Raw genomic sequence first — 23,694 nt, 5'->3', positions numbered from 1 at the left:
AAAACATGGCTTAAACAGAATTTCAAAAAACGAAATTTCCAGCTACACAGCACATTTATTACTGTAACAAGGTTGAAAGTTATGTAGGTGTGCTACATACATAAGTCTCTAAACTAAAGTACAGAATCATGAAAGGACACTTACACCAACATGTATCAAATACAATTTATAAAATTGTGTATTTACAATGTCCATTCTTTACAACGAGCTACAAAGTAGCTCACCCAGTAAAAATAAGTACAAAACGATAAATCCCTTTTTGAAAAGTATCCAAAAATAGTCAACTACAAATATTTATAATAAAAAACAGCAGTTGACCATATGTATAGTAAAATATATATTTTTAGGAAAATAGACAGAAAATCTAAAATACTGCATACAGGTTTCATAAAAATGTAGTTTAGAGATGGCTGCAAATGTCTGTAAACAAAGCATACAGATATAGTAAGACTGACTACAATACAGGAGGCCATGGCTTCAAGGGGGAAAACCTTGATAGGTGAAGTGAAAGGCACCATCCACAGTGTGAAAGTGATCCTTTCTGCGGCTAGACTTGACGTGGTTCAACGGTGGGGGAGGCCTTAAAAGTGGAATACTTATAAATGCAGATTTGATTTTTTAAAAATAATATTTTCCAACCCACTGGAGACCAGGAGTCTTGAGAGTTAGAATGGTTGGTTATACGTAGGGCCGGCTGGCAATAAACTAAACATGCAAACAAACTCGTACTTGCATTTTAATATATCATACACTGAAATTTGGATAAACACAGTGCATGTTAACTGTTCAATAACACTAAGAAGTGCTTTGCATTTAATGCAAATTACATTTACACATTTAACTATAGAAATAATGTGTTTCTTAATAAAGAACATTTGAACTAACTTGGTATAAAAATGTCAAGATTCAACAAGGATTTCTACAATATGGTCAATCTCATTGAGTTCAGATTTACAGCTAATGGTGTTGGTCGATTGAGCTGTGAAGTTGTCCAGCACGTCACAGTGACCCACTTTTGAGTTTCCAATCATTCCGGTTAACACTGTGTCAAGATCATAGTAAGAGGTGTCCACGTCTGAAAACAAATCTTCAACAGAACTAGGACTTTTGCTCTCTAAGGTCTCAAAGATCTGATCTATTGACTTCTGGAAATTGCCTCTATTTTCTGGTTGGTTTTCCATTTCCCATAGATTGTTTGGTATGTTCCGCGGGGCTTGAACAGTGGGAATGGTTGATAAATCAGAAATGACCTCTTCGTGCTGGGGCTCATCAAATTCACTATAACCAGTGGTTTGCTTCCCATCACCATTTTCCTTTGAGGAACGACAAAGGATGTCCGTTGAAACCAATCGGTCCAATGGCGCTGGTCCTGTACTCTGTGCACCCATTATTTGCCAGGTCCCATCTTGGGTCATTTCCTCTTGAATCTGCCGCACAGTATTGGCTATGAGCACAGAGCGGCACAGGTTAGGCTCTACGAGCATGTGGCAGAGCTGGAGTTTGACCAGGGACATGTCTAACAGAGACTGTCGTTGAAGATTGTATGAAGGTATGGTTCTAAAGCCAGCTACAGTGCCTTCGATGTCCTCTTCACCTTCAAAACATTTTCTCTTCATTCCTCTTGCAAACATTGTGCCCTAAAAACAACAAAAAAAAAGTACGAATTTTAATGTGTACCAACATTTTTAAAAACAATGAATCCTTATGGGGTTGATCCATTCAGATGTACCGATTCATCAGTTATGCTTACAGTAGGGAAAAACGGCTCACCAGTGACTAACACCCAGCCACCAACATCATTCACCCTATTAATCTGCCAGTCTCACCTAGGGTTCGAGCAGAAAGGAGCGATTTTTTTAACAGCATATCCTTTTACCTGCGAAAGGAAGTACCTGACAAACATGCTTTGTGTGTCAATTTGGAAATAAGTGTTAAATAATTAAACTAATATTTCAAAATACCCACAGTACACTGGAATCCTGATCATCAAGTAGGATCCAGGCGTTACCAGTGTTAAATCCAGGTGCCACAGGATTCATGAGCAACTCGATGATCTTGCTCCACACCTCTAAGCGATCCTTGCAATGGTCTGTGTGCTCCTGGTCCCCTCTCGCAGCCGGTAATGCGCTGCATACTGAGCACATGAACACAGCTGAAAGGGGGAACGGCCTTTTGTAAGCAGGCTGCAGTGCATCAGACAGATGCAAGGACTCTTTGTCCAATCAAGAGGGCCTTGCTTAATAGCTTTACTGCTTTTCCCCACAGTTCAGGCTTCCTGGCTCATAACAGAGAAGAAGCCTGCATAATATGCTTCTTTCAGCTTCCAGCTCTGTAGGCAATCAGCAAGTTTGGAATTGATGCTCCAACCGCCTGTAAAGGCTTCCAAGTTTACCTTTGTGATGTACACACGCTTAGTCAAGGAGACATGACAAACTGTCACAGCATGCCCCAGGAGAGGCTACCCCCACCTCCACCAGCACAATCTCCAATAGTATTAGAGCCCTGACCCATCGGGCTCAATTGTGTGCCAAATGGGACCACTACCCTCAGACACGCGTCTTTGGGTCTGCACCACAAACTTTGGCAGTGGTCCCAAGACCGGATATCAAGTGAATGACCACCCCTACCCCTTTAAATTGAGCGTCAGGAGTTTTCTGCGATCAGCCAATTTCCTTGTATCCATTTTCGAAGGGCGCTTTCAATCGCAAAGAGGCCCCTTGGAGGACTGGGTGCACATTTACCACGCACAGGGAAAGTGGGCTGATCGTGGTGGCGTGGACTGAGGTAAGGAGAGGGTATGGGGTAGGGATATGTGTGCATGTGCAAGTAAGTAGTGTACAGGAGAACAGATGTCTGACCCTGTGGGGAGGATGGATCAGGGGTGTCCCCTGAAAAGTGAACAGAGAACGAAGGGGCACACAGAAAGGCAAACGTGTTTCCCAGCAGTGCCGAAATACGGCCTGAGCAACCCATCTTGCATTAAATTAGCCAGCAGGGAAACAAGCATTTTTCTGCCCTAATCCTGCATGGGTCCGTCAACACGCAGACCTCCACATGAGTGGGCAGTTCCTGCAGAATGTGTGGGCATACCTGATCCATATTTTAGCAATACATCCCGGGGTCCGCAACCGATGCACCAGAAACACTAGTGTTTGTGGTGCCTGCGAGGGACATGGGAGCGCAAGGTAGGGAGGTGTGAAGAGGGAGGATTGGACAAGTGGAAAAAGGGGGGGGGGCAGACACTGAACAGAGTTCTAGCTGGGAAGATGGCAGCGTCCCGCTTTTGAGGAGGATCGGAGCAATGGCAAGCCATCGTTCTGGTCCTCATTGGCTGGGAGGAGGCCACCCACACTCACCCGTCGGGTATTAATCTTCCTTAAGCACCCCATCAAGGGTCTACACAGGGACGACCAAATCACCCGGCCCTCGTCAACCTTCACTGGCTCTGACTGCACGCAGGTACCACTCACCTTCAAGTCTTATTGCATCATATATATAGTAGTCGCCCAGAAGTCACCCAGCCACCTCGTAGAGGAACTCAGCATCTCCGACAGACAGCGCTCCACCAGAAGCCAAGACACGTGCAGACTTCAAATCCGCCACTTCAAAAAGGAAAGGACCAGAAAACCAGCCTTCCCTGCCTACACCAGAAGACCACCTCCCCGTCAGCATAGGACTTCCTCCCCCACAATCAATTCAGAAAAGAACAAGACCCACCTGTTCATGGAGTCTCTCCTAAACACCTAGGCCACCCGCACACCACCCAACTCACTAGATGACACCCGTCCCTATACAGCGGAACACGCCTCTGTATCCTACTCCTCGCTGTAGTTGTTACCTCTAAATTTACTCCTTTATGCATATGTACCGCTGTATACCCCTAAGGCACTCAGTTGCTTCGAAGCTAACTAGGTCTGCTCTCAAATACCGTAATAATTAAGCACATGGAGCTTCATTTCTTGCTTCGCACAAAGGTCCAGCTCTACAGCAACAAAACCTATCCTTAACAGCCGTATGAAGCTTCTCAAGCAGTTAAGAACTGGGGACACAGCCGCCAATTGGGTGCACAGGGTTAGGTGTTGGATCACAAGGTTTCAGTGTCCAGAAAAAAATCAAGGAAGGTGCAGTAGTTATGAGGGAATCAGCACACGACCAGTTCAACGACTACTATACCAGAGAATGACATCAAATAGTCCAAAATGGTGTGAACAACGTTACAAGCAATGAATGCTCTTCTCCACCATTCCTTACTCCTCGCGTGCAAAGAACAATCGACTAGCTTCACTCACAGTCTAAGACTTGAAATGTGTAACCCTGAGAAAGGCGTACACATTTGATCCCTGCTCAGCTGATGCGACTGCTGCGCCTACCAGCCCCTCCTCTCCCACTTTAAAGGGAGAGGAGGCAGACCGGCAAGCAAAGCCGCAGTCTGGCGAAGGCCGTTGGGAAAGGCAGACGCCGCTCTCTGCAGCTCTCCGCTAATCCACACAAGGTAAGGCCACCTGCCTCAGTGCCCGCATGTTTTACCCCTCCCGGAGGAAGGCCCACCTCACTACCTTGCACACAGCCTCAGGAACGCACGACTCCGGTCACGCACCCGCCCCACTATCTCCACCACCTACACTCCAATTCTAGCAGACCACAACCTACAGGTAGGCCTCAGATGTCTGCCACCTTCATGCAGACAACACTAACTTGACCTACCTTGACAACACTCCTGTGCTCCACAGGCTTGCCTACCCAATGGTACCATTGTACATTGAAGCCATTCCACTTAATCTCCGCCCTATCTCATCGGCCACCCCAATCGAAATGCCCAATACCGACACTGACTCGGCACTACCATCCATGCCTAGGCCTAGTGATGCTTCCAAGCCTAATGTTGATGCTGCTGCCCTTATGTCCAAAGTTGATTTTGCACTGCCTGCTATGCCTAGTGTTGCCCCCATGCCAAATGCTGATACTGTTGACACGACTGCCCTTATGTTGACACGACTGCCCTTATGTCCAAAGTTGATTTTTCACTGCCTGTTGCCCCCATGTCTACTGTTGCTACTGCTGCCCCCATGACCAATGCCAAAGTCAGATTACCCCCCCATGCCTGACCCACCTACCGCGCCCACCAGGCCACCCACCTCTACACCTCCAATGGCCCACAGGTTCAGCTGCGCTCTCTGCTCAACGCTCGTACCTGCCCACTCCGTTGACATCAATGACCTGATCATTAAAGGCAATCTTGACCTCCTATTTCTTACAGAAACTTGGCTCAACGAAAGTTCAGGCCCGGCACCATCTCTGGCTATTCCTTCTGGGTACTCCATCTTAAGGAAAGACCGCACCTCTCAGAGGTGGATGCGTGGCCCTCATCGCCAGGGAAACCCTTGCCGTCAGAAGTGGCAGGGCAACTTGACCACAATAGTGACTACCTCCCACTTAAAATTAATGTCTCCCCTAACTGCACCATAACCATGCATAGTCTACAGACCTCCGGGTAACTGCACCGACTTCCATGACACCCTCATCGTCGCACTGTCCGATAACATCAAAAAGACCTCCCAGGTCATACTCTTAGGCGATCTCAACCTAGGGTTCAATGACCCCAACTACTCCCATGCCAAATCCCTCAAGAATGCCTCTCTGGGCTTCACGCAATCTATTTCTGACCCCCACCCACATCAAAGGGCGCACCCTCGACTGGATCAGTCACCATAACAGCTCCTTACGCATCACTGCCAACACTCCTATCCCATGGTCCGACCACCATTACATCCAATTCAACCTTTACACCAAAAGAGAGCCCCTCTCACCTCCCTCCCCGTGCCCAGCAACTTTCGCAAGGAGCTCTCGCCAACTCAGTTGAGAATATAGCACCCTACCTTCTTAACCCGGCTCTGCAGGCACCATTCTCTAACAACCCAGAAACCCTAGCCAACACATTCAAAGAGGTCATCACCCAAGCAGTTGACGCCATTGCCCCAATGACCCTCAAAAAAGCCAAGAAAGCCAAACACTCCAACTCATTGTTCTCCAAAGAACTCCTTGACCAACAAGCTCAGAAGAGGTCTGCCCTTTCCGCTTGGAAAGCCAACCCATCTGAAGACACCAAAAATGCGTTCAAAGCCATCTCAAAATCCTACAAAACCATCACCACCCTAGCCAAAGCTGCCTCCTTTAACGCCAGGATTTATGATGCCAAATCTGGGTCAAAGGAAATTTTCACCAAATTTAGGGAATTGGAAAAACCATTCACTCCCTCTCTCAAAGATAACTGGTGCAATAGTATTCAATCTGCAATGCTAGACAAGCCTAACACTCTTCAAACTAAAATTCGTGGCCATCAAAAAGCCCTCTCCCGCCTCATAGCTAACCTGCACTGCCAACCCACCACGACCAATTCCTCTCCACCATTTGACTACTGAGAAGAAGGTTATCGCCCTGCTCAAGTCCATCAAACCCTCTAACTAAGGGAGATGCCTGTCCAGCTAGTCTCATTAAAGACTCAGCACAGATCCTAGCTCCCTTCCTTACAGCATTTATTAATTCATCCTGCCAGTCGGGCCACGTTCCAACTGGACTAAAGGAGGCTTGGGTACACCCACTCCTCAAAAAACTCTTGCTGGACCCAACGGTCCCGGGGAACTATAGACCCATCACCACTGTACCTTTCCTGCTTAAAATTTTGGACAAAGCAGCCTACCCGCAAGTACAAAATTTCCTTGAAGAAAACAGTCTCCTCGGCCTGCGGCAATCTGGCTTCCACCCACGACACGGTACCGAAACGGCTCTCCTGGACTTAAAGAACCAAATGGACGATCTAAGAGACAGAGAAACCTGCTCTCCTACTGCTCATGGATCTATCCGCTGCCTTTGACTTGGTGGACCACAACACCTTGTGCCACCATCTAGCCACCCAAGCCAACTTCTCCCCCAAAGCCTGTGAATGGATTACCTCCTTCCTCCAAGAAAGAGGCATGAAAGTCTTTTCTGACTCAGCCTGTGCCACCCCTAGCCACATCACTTGCGGTGTTCCACAGGGCTCGTGTATCGCGCCCACGCTATACAACCTCTTCACGAGGCCCCTGTTCAGCATCCTCGACTCCCTGGGCATCTCGTATACGAACTATGCGGATGACACAGGTACTCATCCCACTCACAGGTGACTACCTAGCGGATACAAAAACACACACCCATCTACTCCACTATCCAATCATGGATGGCAGATAACTGGCTATGCCTCAACAGTGAAAAAACCGAACTCCTCCTCATAGGGGCACCCTCCACCCTGGGGAACCTCGGACAGTACGCTTCCTTCACTCTGACAACATTCCCATCAAGGACTCCAATCACGTGAAGACACTCGGAGTCTACCTAGACTCCGATCTGTCCATGGATAGACAGGTCAATGCCATCACCTCCTCCTCAGCCTATTACTCTAAAGTCCTCAACGCTGCCAGACCTTTCCTGTCACGCCAGAATTGCCTCCCCATTGCCAGGGCAATAATTGGATCAAGGTTAGACTACTGCAATGCTGCCCTGCTCGTTGGGACCTCCAATAAAAACCTGGCCAAACTTCAGCTAGTTCAAAATAACGCACTGAGGGCGGCCACAGGTACCGCGAGAAAAGACCACATCTCCGAAGTCAGAAGACAGGCCCACTAGCTCCCGGTCAAAGAGGATCGTTTTCAAAACACTCGCCCTCACCCACAAATGTCTCCATGAACTGGCTCCACCCTACCTGACCCAAAGAATCACCAAGCATACTGCCACCAGACCATTAAGAATGTGCTACTCCAACACGATTGTAACGCCCAAAACGCACAAGGTGCGCGCAGGTGGCGCCAGCTTTTCCACCTGGGCCGCCACTCGCAAGAATGATAGAGTCCCACCAAGCCTTCCACAAAGCCATTAAAACCAAGCTCTTTGTATGAAATGTACCAGACCGCACTGACTGTACATTGCATATCATGCATCACTTGTAACTATGCCTGTATCTGTGTAACCAAGAGACCTTTGGTCACCTCTGAATCAAGAATCCAACATTTACGTGTAACAGCGCCTCGATGCCCCTGGGCTGCAAGTGCGCTATACAAATGCAAATAAATAATGAAGGAAAGATGGAGAAATATCAATTCACTGACTTTATAAACCGACACTGGTTAGATCGGGCTATGGAGTAAAAAAATAATTACCGAAAAGGGCAAACTGGCAAGCGGTTTGAAATTCATATTCACATACGTTTGAGAAAGCTATTCGGCGCAACACAGCAAATTATGGAAACATTTTCAATTTATACTATACGAGATCTGCATCTTGTATCAGACAGACTGCAAATCCCTTGAATGTGTGGCCCGAATATGGTCTCAAGTTTCAGAATAAAGGCCGAGAAGTGATGCAAACCCATTTACCAGCTTGTGCATAGATGCTCAACTGCATGTGCTGCTAACATTTGTGGTTTTCTAACAACCATATTCAAAGGATTCCTTCAGGGCATGCAAATGTTTTCCTTACATGAACTCTATTTACAATTAGAACAGATCGCCACTGACCCCTCTCTGTCAAACAGAATGTTTACAGTGGAGTCAATTACCACTAGCATTGATGCATTGTAACATTCTGTCTTGAGACGCAAACAGGGAAACCAATGCAATGTACAGGCAAGATTTTGTTACAACAAGACAATTCCTTTCTGGTATGGTCTTTTTTTTGCTTCAACTTAGTATTTAGCACACAAAAGAAAAAAAGACAGGAAAAGGATTTCACTTTCTTATAAACAGTTTACTTTTACATGACACTAAATGCATGCCCATGTTAAATTTTTTCCAGCTCAACCAGGTTGCAATACTCTTAAGACAACAATGTTATTTAAATACTACAAAAGAAAACCACATTGAAGTACCAACTCAGTTTGTCTTACTTCACTCACCCTCAAGGTACCATTTTTAACTTCACCAAGAGAACTCCAAAACATGCATCATTTGGGATAAGGACCCTTCCCCAACTTGGGCCCATAACTTGGTGGCGGGTCTTCATCCTACGATAACCACGCCCGTCCCCAGTAGGTACGGGTAAGGTACCAGTTTTACATTCATTACCAGTAACGTCTATAAGTACCAGAGTTATTTTTAATGTTCTCTGGGTGGTCGTCAGTTTAAGCTATACGTTACATTTCCTGCATTATTATAGCAGAGTAAGGCAATGGGCAGCAGTGTTGGACAATAGCACTAGGCTTTGTCACACAGGTCGACTAGCAGTCTTTCAGTTTCCAGTGATTAGGTTAACAGAAGACAGCTGGTCAGACTCAAGTCATTGCTAAATTCTGCTGACCAACCCTCGTCCCACCCCCAACGATTGAGGGGGAGTTGAGACTAACCAACCCAAATACAAGGTAGCCCCTCAGGCAAACAGACCTCGAATTTCGAAAAGCGCGTGTATAGAATAACTACACCAAGATAATAATAATTAGGCTTTTATATAGCGCTACAAACCCTCAGGTATCTGAGCGCTGCTTATTATTACCCACGGTGTGTGGTGCTCAAGATGAATTCTGGGGTCAACATTTATGGAAACTTTTTAGCTCCTTATAGCCTGGTTATCTGTCTACCATCTACCAGGGGATACTTTTGACTCAAACCAACATACAACCTTGAAATTGGTACTTTAGCTGTGCGTTTAGTAATCTGTGTAAGAGGAGCATTAGGACACACCTAAAGAACATTTAAAGCATTAGGAGTCAAATATAATGCACAAAAGGTTTCAATTTGCATCTCATGCAGAAGTTCGTTTTGCAGCACGGTTACATACTATTGTAGCTTTGCATTGCCGTGGGTAGCTCCTGCTTGCTGGATTCTGTATACTCGGGAGCTGCTTTTGCTCCTAGTCAGACCTTCATTTAATCACTCCTAATTACAGGAGACTTTTGGTGGGAGCTGGTTTCAAACAATGATTAAAGAGGTCTCTTGCGGACAATAGTATGACAGTGCAGCTCTCCAGGAACAATTAGTACAGGTCCGAAATAAAGCTTTTTGAATGACTTGCTGCTACCTCACGTTTAGTCTTAACTAGCTGTTCCTGTTCCCGTCATCAACATATGCTGTGATATCTTAAAGGTCAATATCCATCTGCAATTCAAATGGGCACTTCTACCCCCCTTCTTAAATATCGGAAATTAACACCAATTGCTTCTAGGAAGGGGGCGCAGGTCTCCAACTTCCTAATGGCCATTGAAATGGCTAAACGCATCAGATGCAATGAGAGGCACCCGCAGTATGGGAACAGTATCCAAGTTCCATCAATCACAACGGTCTTTACGAGTCTTTGTAGACACGTAATTGACAACTGTGTTCCATTGCAGAGTACCTTTGTAGCATAATTACAGCACCTACTTTCAGTTTTAGCTTGCGGGGAGGTATTTGTCATACAGCATTTCACTCTTTAGAGACTGAAATGTTGAGCCAGTAATTAACTGTTCATTGACACTGGAACGACCATGACATATGTGAAGAGTGGGAGGGGCGGGGAGAAGTAACTTGAAATTATTCCGTTTGTTGAAATGATAGCTGTTGAAGTGGGTGCACTGTTCCATTTCGCCAGCCGAGGTCAACCTAACACTAATAAATTGCTTCAACTGAGTACGGAAACATACCGAAGTGGTTTATGGAGATTTTTTTCTGCTACCGTCTCTTTACTGCTTGCTTTCTCGCTGGTGCACCTACAGAATGAGGCACTAATACACAGGCTATCATATGCAAACAGCGACTTGCTCCAGCAAGCACATAGCATTAGTCAAAGCCTACCATGGAAGGCATACTGAGCTCTATCAATCGATGTTGCTTCTCAGCCAGTAACTAAAGGTATTAAGAAACGAATTACATTGAACCATGTAACTCGGACACTATCCTGCAGCGCCACATTATCTGTTTTGAAATGCACGTAGCATAACCACTGCCCGCTAATTTGCTATACACAGCTTGAAATAGCACTAGGAAAACACTCTTCAAGACGTCAGCCCCCTGTGCATTGACCCAAATTTACACCAAGTCACTGACCACAATCACATGACACGACAACTGCAACATAATGTGAAGCGGTAGTCTCCCACACAACGGACTACCATATCCGCTGGAACCCGCACAGAGTACCAGCCCCTGTGCAGATTGAAGAGCCAGCTCTCTCCTTACTCTTCTCCCATTAATGGTGGCACCAGGTGGGAGGCCGTCCTCAGTTCCTTCCAATCCTCTAAGGCCATCATAAATGTTTACCTCAATGGCACCGTCTTGGTCCAAGGCCCCCAGGCCAATGTCCTCTTTGACAGACGCTTCCCATGCCTTACCAACTCCCTTTCCTCTCCTGCTGTCCCTTCTCTCCAGTCTTTGGCATCCTTGCGCACACCCTGTGCCACTTCTCTAGGGCCCTCTTCCTCGGCTACCTTGCCCTCTCCTACCTCCTCTGCAGGAGTACTTTCTACCTGTACCCCTCACTGGAAGTCTTTCAAGGTAACTCCAGCTCAGCTGTCAAACACTCCTCTGACATCTGCCGTCTCCTGGAAGAACAGGACCTTGATATCCTTGGTCTCACCAAGACATGATTCACGGCCAGCTCTGTCACAAGCTTTGACACTCCTTCCTTGATGGCTAGAAGATCCTCTCCGCACCCAGATCCAGTTGGTCTAGATGCTTCCTGTCCTGCAACGGGACTCTTTCGTGACCTTGGTGACTATTCTTCCCCCTGGCCCCAACTCCCTCTGCAGGGCACATGTTCTGATCTCCTCAGACCTCCCCCTTCTCCAACCATCTCACCACTCCTGTCTCCTGGAGTGAGCACTTCTCTCTCTCTATCCCTCAGTCCAAGCCTACCCCCACACTGCCACCCACCTTCTCAGTCATTCAACCCCTGAAGCGTGTGTCAGTTGAGGCTTTCGCCGCATCTTTCTCTCCCTCCCGCCCCCGCACCACTGACACACCCTGACAGCCCTTTCCATGCTCCACTCTGCTATTTCTGATACTCTCAATATACGTGGCCCAGTCATGAGGATCCGCATGAAGCCTAAAATCAAGTGCAAGTCCTGGTACGACTCAGACCTTGTCACCCATAAACACAAATGTAGGGTGGCTGAGAGGAAATGGTTGGCATCCTGCACACCCTGACCTGCCGCCTGCGCCAAAGGCATTATCGACTGTCCTCACCAAAAAGAGAACTCTTATCTAAGCCTGCATATCTGCAGCATCTAACAACTCGGCAGAACTGTTTAAAATCTGCAAGGAGTTGGCCCCTGCAGCAGTCTACCTCTGTGCCTTCCCAGGCCCTCTACAGCCCTGGCTTCTCACTTATCTCTAAAACCAAGGACACCCTGTCCACCCACTCTGCTTCTCCTGCCTCTCCCGCCACTCTCTCTTCCTCTGGCCCCCGGGGCCACCCCCTCCCTTCTTTGCCTTTCCTCTCTCTGATATATGATGACCATCAAGGACCAGATTGACACCCTCGCCCCGGCCGAGTGACTTATGCAACCACTTGCCTCTGGGACCTTCCCCTCCCCCCTGAAGCACTGTCCTGTGCACCCTCTTCTCAAGAAACTCTCAGCCAACCCCTCCCTTCCGTCTAACTGTGCCCAACCTCCATCACTCCTTTCCTGGGCAAACTCCTGGAAAAGTTGGCCATCTCCCAGCTTAATCTTCACACTGAATTGGTTGGTTGTCTCCATGACATCAGTCTGATTTTAGAGCAGCCAGAAGCACAGAAACTGCTCCCCTGAACATCCGTGAAGACCTGCTCTCTAACCTTGATTATAATCTCCCTCCTACTTGATCTCTCTTCTGCCTTTGACACAGTCAACCATGCCATCCAGCTCAACCAGCTGTGTTATCCTGGCTCTGGCCTGGCTGACCAACCTCCCCAGGTCCAACTCGGGTCCTTCCTCTGCGCTCTCTCTCCCCACCTGCGGTGTTCCCCATGGGTCTAACCTTTCTCCTTGGCTGTTCAACCAATACCTGGTACCTCTTGCCAACCGCATTGCCGCACTCTGCTCCAATTTCCAGTGCTATGCGGATAAGACCCAGCTCGCCTCCAGGCTCCCCTCTGCCACCTCTTGTCCCCCCCATTCTGGATTGTCTGACTAATCCAGGAGTGGTGCGCCACAAATGATCTCTGCCCGAATGCATGCAAGACGGAGAACCTCCTGATCGGCACCCCTCTTTCCCATCACTCTGGCCGGCCTCCCTTGGCCGTCCTCCTGCTCCCACCATCGAGGCTAAGAACCTCAGGGGTTATCGTCGACACCCCTCTCTCCTCATATTTCAACGTCAATTTCTTCCTTTCCTCTCCTTCCCCCAGAAGCTCATTGTATCCGATTCTCTCTAGGCTGGACTACTGTAACAGCCTCCTTTTATATCTGTCTGCCTCTACGCCCAGTCCTCTGCAGAACAGGATTGCGAGATTTGTCCTTGGCCTCAAGCCCAGGGATTGCATCTCTCCAGCCATGAAATCTCTCCAATGGCTCGCAGTGGCTGCAAGGATCAAGTTCAAGACACTTGGCATTTGTCCAGAAGGCCTACTGGGGCCTGGGACCAAAATATGTCCAGCATCTTCCTACTCGAGCACTTTGCTCCTCCACCTCCAACTCCTTGAGGGTCAGACGATTTTCCAAGCAATGAGTTGGGGGCAGATCTCTTTGGCTGGCGCCCCCCTCAGGAGCAGACTCCCTGACACTCTGAAACTTGAGCAGAACCATCTACGGTTCCGGAAGCAGCTCAATCTTTGCTTCTGCCTTCTCTCTTCCGCTACTTTGCTGATCTCCTCTGACACTGCACGGTTACCCATGGGGGTCCAGGTTCCTGCCCTCCCAGTTGCATGCCTGCACTGCTCACCCTGGCAACCCTGCACTTGGGGCTGTATCTGCAACCCCCTTTAACTGCACGTATCACCCATTTGTTTGCACTTAACCCTTGCACTGCCACCTGCTGGCCGCACTTGTTTTCATTGTTTGATCCATTGTCTTGCACTTGCTCCTCCTCCCCTGGCATGTCTCCCCTGTACTTGCACAATCTCAATGTCACTGGGCCTAGTAAGAACCTTGTCTTGTTCCCCTCTCTTGCCTTGAAACACTTGTGTATAGACACAATACAAATAGAACTCTGAGTTGGGGGCAATGCAGTAGGCGCTTTCAACGCAAAACCTGTTTGCTAAACCACCACTAGAAGAGGGCACAGTGCTAACTAGCATGTATACCAGTTTATGCCAAATGAGGCTAAACTCAAAACTATGTAATTTCCCAGTACAATTAGGTACGGCCACCATTGGCGGCTGTAAATACGGGCACCATTGGCGGCTGTAAATACGGGGACAACTCATACTTAACAGGTGTCATACGGGGTGCAAGACCCACGCAGCCTGTATAAGCTGAGAAGCATGTAATTGTCATCTCCAATCCTAGATTACTAGCAGTTTAAACAAACAGCAGGATTAGAACCTTTGAGAACACAACCAGGGAACCACTTACCATTAAAGCACAGAATCCCGCAACTATCTAAACTAATCAACAACCAGTTATTCAAATCATAAGTAGCATCATTAATTCTTAAAAGGGACTTTCAGCTAATTCGCAGCAGACCACCAGAACAGACATGTTCCGCCCATATCCAACAGTGTTCATTCAATCTTTCAATAACCCCCCCACCCCCCTCACAGAATTTCCGGTGGAATACAGAAACCTAAAACACTGTTTGCTAATCCTATTTTTCTCACTGCTTTCCTAAAGCAGTAAAGGGGCCTTCATAAGGACCTATAAACATGTGTATTGGGTGTGGTTAATTGTAGACAGAGTTCTTGTCCATGTAAGGAACTGTAAAAAACAAAAAATATTAACAGACCCATTTAAAAAAACATTTCTGATTTGATGGCTAAATAGTTCATATAAGATAACACATAGCATGCTACGAACCTCTTGATCTCGTGTGTGGGGCAAATTTCTTAATGTAATTTTTCAACAGAATCAATCTGTCGGCATCAAAAATTAGAGTATGATTGCATTAGAGTAGGTGATGGTCCAGATGTTTACCTACACGTGTGTAGGTTTTTCTGACAGCCAGGTAGACGAGCCGTGGATCTTTGTCTGAAAGGGCAAGTAGTAAGAAAACTGGTTCCTCACAAAACTAACACAATAGGGTCTGGCGGCACTATTCTGCCCAGGTTGGTTGGTGGCCATGCAAAGAAAATTAGGAAAAGCGGGTTCTACTTCAAGTGCGCCACCAATATCGGTGAGTTTGAAGCTGAACTAAAAGAATGCAATTATGGCGCTCCCATAAGAGTGATTAAAGGATAGATGCAACTTTTGAAATAATAATGCAAGTGGTCTTGCTTTTCAAAGGAATTTACGATGCAGATGGATTGATCCCATTATAATGACACTAAAAAATGTGCCCCAATCATGATCGAGAAGTGGCATGTTCTGTGTCCACTTATATGAACTATTTAGCTATGAAATCAGAAATGGGTTTTTTAATGCGTCTATTTTTATGTTTTTTTTACAATTCCTTAGATGGACAACTCAGTCTAAAATTAACCACACCCAATACAAGAGTTTATATATGTACTGTTGAAGACCTCTTCGGGGAACAGTTGGGATTGCCTAGATAAGTAGGGGCCAGAACTATGTCGATCCAGTCTGACCTATTGATTATATAGGTCAGTGTATGATCGATTATGTCGTTTGTATCCCACTAACGTGCTACCTTTCTGTACACAAACGATAGTTTGGAATGTTTAGTAATTCTTGCCCAACTCGGAGTACCCTACGGGATTGTAAAGTTTGGGGTCTAAAAAGAAAGAAATATCCCTTTCTTTGAGCGTCTAGATGGCATGTTTACTAACACTTAGTAGGTGTACACGTTCTTTGGCTGTAGCATTATTGACAAGCACACTAACCCCACATTACGACAGGGTGTTTTTTTTAAATATGTGGTTGGGATGGCACAGCTTTGAGGTAAAGTGCTGGTGCCCCATACCCCCCCCTTTTGTATAGTTATATGCACTGTTTGATGCATTCACGGTTTTATACCATGAATTAAAATATTTTAAATTGTTTTCTTTATATTTCTCTGATTAAAGTGCATTGGATTTTTTCAAGCTTAGCACTAATCTAGCCTTGGGCCATTGACAATACGTGGATATGGGAGAGGTAGCCAGTTTTCATTGTTTTTCAGACAGATTGTTACTTATTAAACAGGCCCCACCCCTCCGATATAAAAAAAACTGGTGCAGCGCCCCTTGCATTTACTGAATGTGCCGTCACATTGCCGACAAATAAAACATTGGAGAGCTACTTGACAAACATAGCAAGCGAAAAGTTGCCTTTCACACCTCCCCCCCCCCCCCCCCCCAATGTCAACAACGGGCAGTTAGGGTGTGGCCCCAGAACAAGGCACATGCAGAATGCGTTCTTGAACCCTTCATCAACATAACATACACCAAGCGCAGGTGATAACGCGGTTCATCACCCACTCACCTTCCTCTCTACTACACAGTATGCAATAAATCTAACTTCCCAATGAGATTAAACTAGAATGGTCCAGTACAAAGGAGCATTCATGCTTTATATGAATGTGTTCTACTTCCCTGTGTCGATTAAAGGCCAGCTACAGTTGGGGCACTGTACATAGTTGATCTGCCATTGCAATAAAGCGGCTACAATATAGCTAACGCACCCAGTGTGGAGCGGGATTGACTTGTGATGTTGACAAAAATTAGCTACACTAGGGGTGGCGTAGAGGCTGGAAATAAACAGGGGTACAGAAGCATGCGTCCCTATCCTCCAAATTGGCTGATACCACGTCTCTGTGCTAAAATCAGTCTACTAAATGGCCCATTTAGGATTAAATTGCTCACATTAGACTAGAAATGGCCAAAACTATCAATAGAGCAAAAAAAAAAAAAATCAAAAAAAAAAATCAAAAAATAATCATTGGCCATGAACCATGAAACAACAAATAATGTGTTGGCAATATCGCACAAGCGAATAAACAACGCTCCTGCACTAGTGCTTCCTTGTTGTGCTGCCATCATGAGAAAGTATTGGCGTTTTCCATCCATTGGTTCCCTGTCAAACGCAGCAGTCAAGGCCTGACAAGTCGCCCACTAAGAAGTAACTTGTCCACTACAAGACAACCAAAGAACTCCAGCAAGGATGTCTTAAGAGCAACACAGTTCAACTACAAATCGTATAGTGGATCTGCATTTTCATTTCAATCGACTAAAACTAAATCCCTGAGATTCTGCACAACGGAAGACCATAATACTTAAAAAAGCTCATACACAAATGTTTCAGAGCACGGGAAGGGGAACAGGGGAGAACAAAAACAACGATCTTACTACGCCCAGTGACAAGTGCATGGAAGAGGGGGAGAAGTGCATGGAAGGGGGGAACAAAAGGAGAGTGCGGAGCAAGGAGGAAAAAAAACAGCAAGTGCTGGGTTTAAGGCAGCAGGCTGGGTAGGTCTGATAAGTGCAGGAAAAAAAAGGCGGGGGCTGTATGGGTACAATTACAGACCCCAGTGCAAGGGGTGGCCCGGACAGTGCGTGCGGGTGGCAGGAGGAGCAGGTACCTGGGCCCGGAGGAAAGAGGGTGGCCATGTGCATAGGGAGAGTAGAATCAGCAGGGGCGAGGTGAAGGCAAAGCAAAGAGGAAGGTCTTGAGGTGCTTCCGGAACCAGAGATGGTTCTCAAGTTTTAGAGTGGCAGGGAGGCTGTTCCAAAGGCAGGCCCCAGCCGAAGACAGATCTACCCCCAGCTTGTTTCTTTGAGAAACGACTGACCCTGAGGGAGTTTGAGGTAGAGGAGCAGAGTGCTCGAGATGGGAGGTATTTGCGGAGGGATAACTGAAGGTATGTTGGACCCATGCCCCAGAAAGCCTTGTGGACAATGCAGAGGGTTTTGAATTTAATCCTTGCATCCACTGGGAGCCAATGGAGAGATTTCAGACAAGTCTTGCAGTCCTGTTCTGGATAAGTTGCAATGGGCAGAGTAGAGGTAGGTAGATTAAGAAAGAGGCTGTTGCAACAGTCCAACCTAGAGAGAACCAGAGCTTGTGAGAAAGTGAGCTTCTGGGGGAATGAGAGGAAAGGAAGAGTACCTCTAAGGAGGTGCAGCAGGAAGTTTGACTTTTTTGATACATCAGCGATGTGGGCAGAGAGGGAGAGTGTGGAATCAAAAGGTGACACCAAGGTTCTTGGCCTCGCAGGTGGGGATAGGGAGGTGATGGTGTGCTGATGAGGATCTCAGTCTTGCTAGCATTCAGACAAATATCGTTGGCGGCACACCAATCTTGAATGGCAGTTAGGCAATCAGTGATGAGAGAGGTGGAGGAAGTGGCCATGGGCAGCCTGAAAATGAATTGAGCGAAGTGTGAACAGAAAATGGCAATACAGTGGTTGAGAGTTGCTAGGTATTGGTTGAAAAGCCATGGCGAGAGGTGAGACCCCTGGGGAACACCACAGGTGGAGAGGAAGATAGATGATAGGAAGGACCCAAGTTGGACCGGAGAGGGTCGATCAGAGAGGAAAGAAGTCAGCCAGGCAAGAGCCTGATTGGTGATGCCCAGGTTATCACGGAGACGGTTGAGCAGGATGGTATGGTTGACCGTGTCGAAGGCAGAGGAGAGAGTAGGATGAGGACAGAGGGAATGCTAGAGTCAAGGTTGGAAAACAGATGTTCAGGAGAGCAGTTTCCATGCTTCTGCCGGATCTAAAGCCAGACTGGTGGTCATGGAAACAGCCAACAGAATCCGAATGAAGGATTAGCTGAGAGGTGGCCAGCTTTTCAAGGAGTTTGCCCAAAAAGGGGGTAATGGAAATTGGGCGATAGTTGGCCGGACAAGAGGGGTCAGCTGTGGGTTTCTTAAGGAGAGGATGCACAAGGGAGTGCTTAAGAGGGGAAGGATCCTGAGGCAAAGGAGTGGTTACAAAAGTCGGCATGGGCCCGAGTGAGGGTATCAATTTGGTCCTTGATAGTTTTAGAGGAACAGGGGGTGAAACTGTTTTGACAAGGCTTTCATAGATCAGACTTTTCTAGTGACCTCATCAGGGGAGAAAAGAGGAAAGGAAGAGAAGGAGGGAGGGGAGATGGCTGGAGGAGGGGAGAGGGTGGACAAGATGTCATGGGTTTTTGAGATAAAGTGACACCAGGGCATTGCAAAGAGCCCGAGAGGCAAGGGGAAGGACAGACTGCAGCAAGGTTGGCCAGCTCCTTGCAGATTTTAAAGAGTTCGCCCGAGCCGTTAATGCTGCAGACACACAGGCTTCAATGTGGACTCTCTTCTTGGTATGGACAGAGACGGTATTGCCTTTGGAGTAGGCGACAGGCCAGTTTGTCAGAGGATGAACAGGAATCTCTACATTTCCTCTCAGCCGCCCTACACTTACGTTTAAGTGTAGCTAGGTCGGAGTCATACCAGGAATTGCATTTGGTTTTGGACTTCAGGCGGATCCTCATGACAGGATCAAGAGTATCAGAAATAGAATAGTGAAAAGACGGGGCTGTGTCAGGGTGTGAGCCAGCCAGAGGATTGGGTGGGGGTGAGAAGGTTGCAGCAAAAGCCTTCACTGACACGCTTCATGGGCCAGATATCCAGGAAGATAGGTGGCAGTGCTGGGATAGGCTTTGCTTCGGGGGGGTTGGAGGGGGGGAATAGAGGGAGATAAGAGGAGAGGAGGTAGTGGTCACTTCGAGAGGGTAGTGGAGAGAGGGATAGAGGGGGAGGCTAGAGGAGATCAAGACATCAAGTGTGTGCCCTGCAGGTGGGTTGGGCCAGAGGAGAGGATAGAGGGAATCGCAGAGGTTGCGAAAGAGCAAAGCTGAGGGACAGCGAGAATCAAGGTGAATGTTGAGGTCACGAAGGAGGAGGAGTTGAGGCTAGCCCACTCAAAAGAGGTGATTTGACCAGGGGGCTGGTAGAGAGTGGCAACAGTTAGAGTTGCTAGGAGAGAGAGAGCCTGCCGACGAGGCATTCGAAAGAGTAGACTAGAGTGGGAATGATAGTGGCAGGAATCCACTCTGGAAAGATCAAGTTCTTGAAGGAGGTGGCAGATGTCAGAGGAGTGTTTGACAGCAGAGCAAGAGTTGCAATATGGAAAAGGTCGCCGGCCTTAAAGACATTCCGGGGAGGGGTACAAATCAGAGGTACGCCCTGCAGAGTTGTGGAGGTAACCAGAAGAGGGAAGAGTGGGCAAGGTAGCCAAGGAATGAGAGGAGGGGACAGCCGGAGAAGAAAGGAAGTTGAGGAAGCAAGGGAACAGCCTATCAATGAGGAGGTTGGCTTGGGGACCAGTGCAATTTAGGTAGACGTTAAGGACTCTAGAGGAGTCGAAAGAAGACATGAGGACTTTCCAGCAAGTGCCACCATTTATGGGAGCGGAGGAGACAGGACAAAGATCAGATCATATGGGGGTCCATAGATCCAATGAAGGAACAACAAAGGATGTCAGTGAGGGTCTGTCTGGAAGAGGCACTGGTATAGGCATCAGCAATATCCACCTGATGTGCTAAATACGAGACCAAATTGGGGCCCAGTCCCAATCTCAACCAATAGTGATCCTGGGGCCAAATAAATGCCTGCCAGAACTATAGATCACAGCGGAAACACTGGCCCCTTCAGGCATCTTACAACATATGAAGAACCAAGGCAAAAAGGACCTGCAGCAATGAACAAGAACAATCCAAGCAAAGCATAAACGCAAGAGACAGGACACTGTTGGGCCCTCGCCTACTTACGTCTAACACTGCAAATCAAATTCCTGCAGTCAGGTCTGTTGCCCTTGCTCCTACCTTAAAACGGACCATGGGAAGAGAAAGCCTTCCTCAGGGAGAATGCAGTCAGAGAAGACAAGCACTTGAGCAAATAATCTAAAAGGGAAACCAGTCTAGCAAAGATAGAGCTGGGAACTGGCAGTCCCATAAATGTAAGCTCCACAAACACTGTTTAGTGTTTTACACAATGGGCCTTATACAGAATGTCTGTATTACACGTTACATTAAAGACGGACCTACTAACCAAATCATCCCACCTTGGAAAGCACGACTTTACAGCTCTATTCGAGCCCTGTACTTCTCTGTATGCCTAGCAATGTTACGAAGACCACTGCTTGCAGCGGATCTATTCATGCTACGCAATACAGCCAGTTTTGGAACCCAGGTGACTCATTCTGGTTCTCATGCCACGCAGCTGGCATGTTATTTGGCATTTATATAGCGCTCTATATACGTTGGTATGACCTCAAAGTTTGTGTGGGTTGAACACCATCAGGCGCAGCTGGCATCAAAGTCTTTGCACTTGGAAACTAGGCATAACTGAGCCCTGAATAGAATGTCAAACGGATCTGCTGTCGCCCTGGGTGCAGTTACATCATCATCAACTAATATGGCTGTGGTTTAGCTCTGTCCACCGCTCATGCAGACATAAAACACTGGGAGCTTCGATGGTTGGTAGTGTCCAGAGGACATTAGAGCAGATGGTCTGGTGCACCCAGAGACGGGGCGGTATGGGGAGGCAAGGAAGAGACCATACTTCTAGAACCACTTGACGGATGCCCCCCGTTTTGGATTGAATCCAGTCTCCCGCCAATAAGTCACGAATTTTCCCATAGACATCAATAGGCTCACTCGCCAAAAAGGCTTTATTTTCAAAGGCCCTGGTAACGCCGAGAGCCATGGAATGTGTGCTGCTGTCAGCCAGGGGGATGGGGAACAGAAGGCGTGCATGCCCAGGCTCCATCCATCCAGAGAAGGAACAGATGGGGTGGCGCCTGTGAGAGATGTAGGAGAAGCCGTGATGGTTCCACGCCTGGTTGCAATCCAAAGGCGGCAGCAACATGCAGACGTGCATCGTCTTCTCTCACACTCCACACGCACATGCCAGCCCAGCCTTGTCCATTCCATTCCATTCGTGCGACGATTGTCCAGTCCTGGTTTTATTGCGCGCCTGCTGAGACTAGCAGTCCTGGATGTATAACACGGAAACCCGTGACTACAAGCTCCACAATGCAACACCGGCTCCTCCCGAATAAAGCACCCATGCCATTTGTTTCCTGATTCGGGCAGATAAATAATAAGAGACGAGCCCGGGAACCGGCAGGCTGGCGGGTACGGAGACCGTCGTTGCTTTGGTTAAATAAAAAGGCGGCCAGTGGGTGGGTGACGCCTCGGGGGCAGCGCCCCCCACCCCCCCTTCCCCCTTGCGGGGCACGCAGGGCCGCCGCCGCCGCCATTTTGAGCGTCTCACTCATTGTCGCCCAGCGGCTTTTTCAAAAATCCTGTGCGGGGCGGCCGTGGCGGCGACCCTGCAGCGGGTTATGGCAAGGGGGGGTGGGGGCGCGCGGGGCCACCGTGGGTTCGTCACCCCGGCCTCATCATCCCGCGCCCCCCAAGGCGTCCCAGTAAATCAGTGCGCCGCTCTGGCCGTTAGGCCGCATCACTCTCTACGCGGGACTACTTTGTTCTTCCGCACGCCGGCCGCCGTACTCACCGCAGCGCGTGATGTCAGCCGGGCTCGAGAGCGAGAGGCATGCACGGGTCTCGAGTCGGCCTCGGCACGGTTCAGCCCGCTCGGCGCCCGCCTTCGCCTCGTACCACCGCCGCCGCCGCTCTAGCTTCCGCAGCCAGCACTCGATCGGCGGGGCCGGATTTTCCCTCCGCCTCCTTCATGAAAGAGCGAGCAGCGCAGCGCTGGCGGGGCGGGGCTAAGGGCTGACTGACAGCGTTATAACCTCCGTTCATTTGTTCGTGCCCACAAAGGAGTTACCATGGATCCGCCTTCCCCGAACCTCCGGCCTGTGATTGGTAGGATGACGCGTCAGTGGAGCCTGGTCTAGGGCTAGCTATTACACAACTAGACCGGACGCGTGCGCTCGAATTTTGCCAACCGTTGCCATGTTCGATGTGGGGGAAAAAACAGGTTGAAAATGAATTGGTTACCCACATGTAGCATGGCCGCCCACCAGCGGCCGTGCTTGATCAATTCTAAAGTGAATCGGGCGGTCTAGTCTTTCAAATAGTTGTGACTGAGAGAGACCTCAGCTGCTGTGAAGGGTACATGCATGTGGGGGTGGGGCGTTTGTGGCAGCAGCTAAAAGCAAGCAAGCTTTCATGCATTTTCTGTGATCAATCTGTGCTGGCTGACAGATTTCATCATTGCATAAACACAGTTTAGTTTTTTTTAAAACAATGCATTTCTTGTATACTGATGCATGCGGGCTCTGTTGGGGGCTGTCCCGGATCACCGGGCAGCCCCGTACTCGGTCGGGTAGCACCCGACGACACTCGCTGCAGTGCGGCGATCACGCCGCTTGATGAAGGGTGGGGGTTCATCCCACCCGCTCCGGGACACCGGAGCTCCACACACGTGGCCAGGTCCACCTGGCCACCGCGGCCCCGGCTCTGGGGGCACCCAGGCCGGGGTCGCACCCCAACCCGCCTCACATGGTTGGGGGACCCACAGGGACGGCGTTGCCCGGCAGGGGCACCGTCCGGACGGCGTTGCCCGGCAGGGGCACCGTCCTCCAGCTGGGCCCCGACCTTGGGCCCAGCACACGTGGCGAGGCACCCCCCCCAGGCACCAACACAACACACCACGCGGAGTCAGGTTCACTCGTGACTGCCGAGCCGGAAGCGGCTCGGACCTTTTATTAGGTTGGTCACATGGGTAACCATGTGACC

The 23,694-nt window shown here is 48.4% G+C and overlaps 1 protein-coding gene across 1 annotated transcript; it reads right to left on the bottom strand.

The window, feature by feature from the left end:
* Positions 1–723: 723 nt before the first annotated feature.
* Positions 724–22,644, bottom strand: CDCA4 (cell division cycle associated 4). The gene is made up of 2 exons (XM_069638159.1): positions 22,505–22,644; positions 724–1,637 (listed from the first exon to the last, which is right to left on the bottom strand). Exon 2 carries the CDS (start codon positions 1,629–1,631, stop codon positions 900–902), a length of 732 nt encoding a protein of 243 aa, XP_069494260.1. The 5' UTR covers positions 1,632–1,637; positions 22,505–22,644; the 3' UTR covers positions 724–899.
* Positions 22,645–23,694: the final 1,050 nt, after the last annotated feature.

Source organism: Ambystoma mexicanum, chromosome 14 (assembly GCF_040938575.1).
Source record: "Ambystoma mexicanum isolate Mex_15411 chromosome 14, UKY_AmexF1_1, whole genome shotgun sequence".
Taxonomy (NCBI): Eukaryota; Metazoa; Chordata; class Amphibia; order Caudata; family Ambystomatidae; genus Ambystoma; species Ambystoma mexicanum.
The sequence above is the reverse complement of the archived record's forward strand: the minus strand, read 5'-3'. Positions and strand labels throughout refer to the sequence as shown.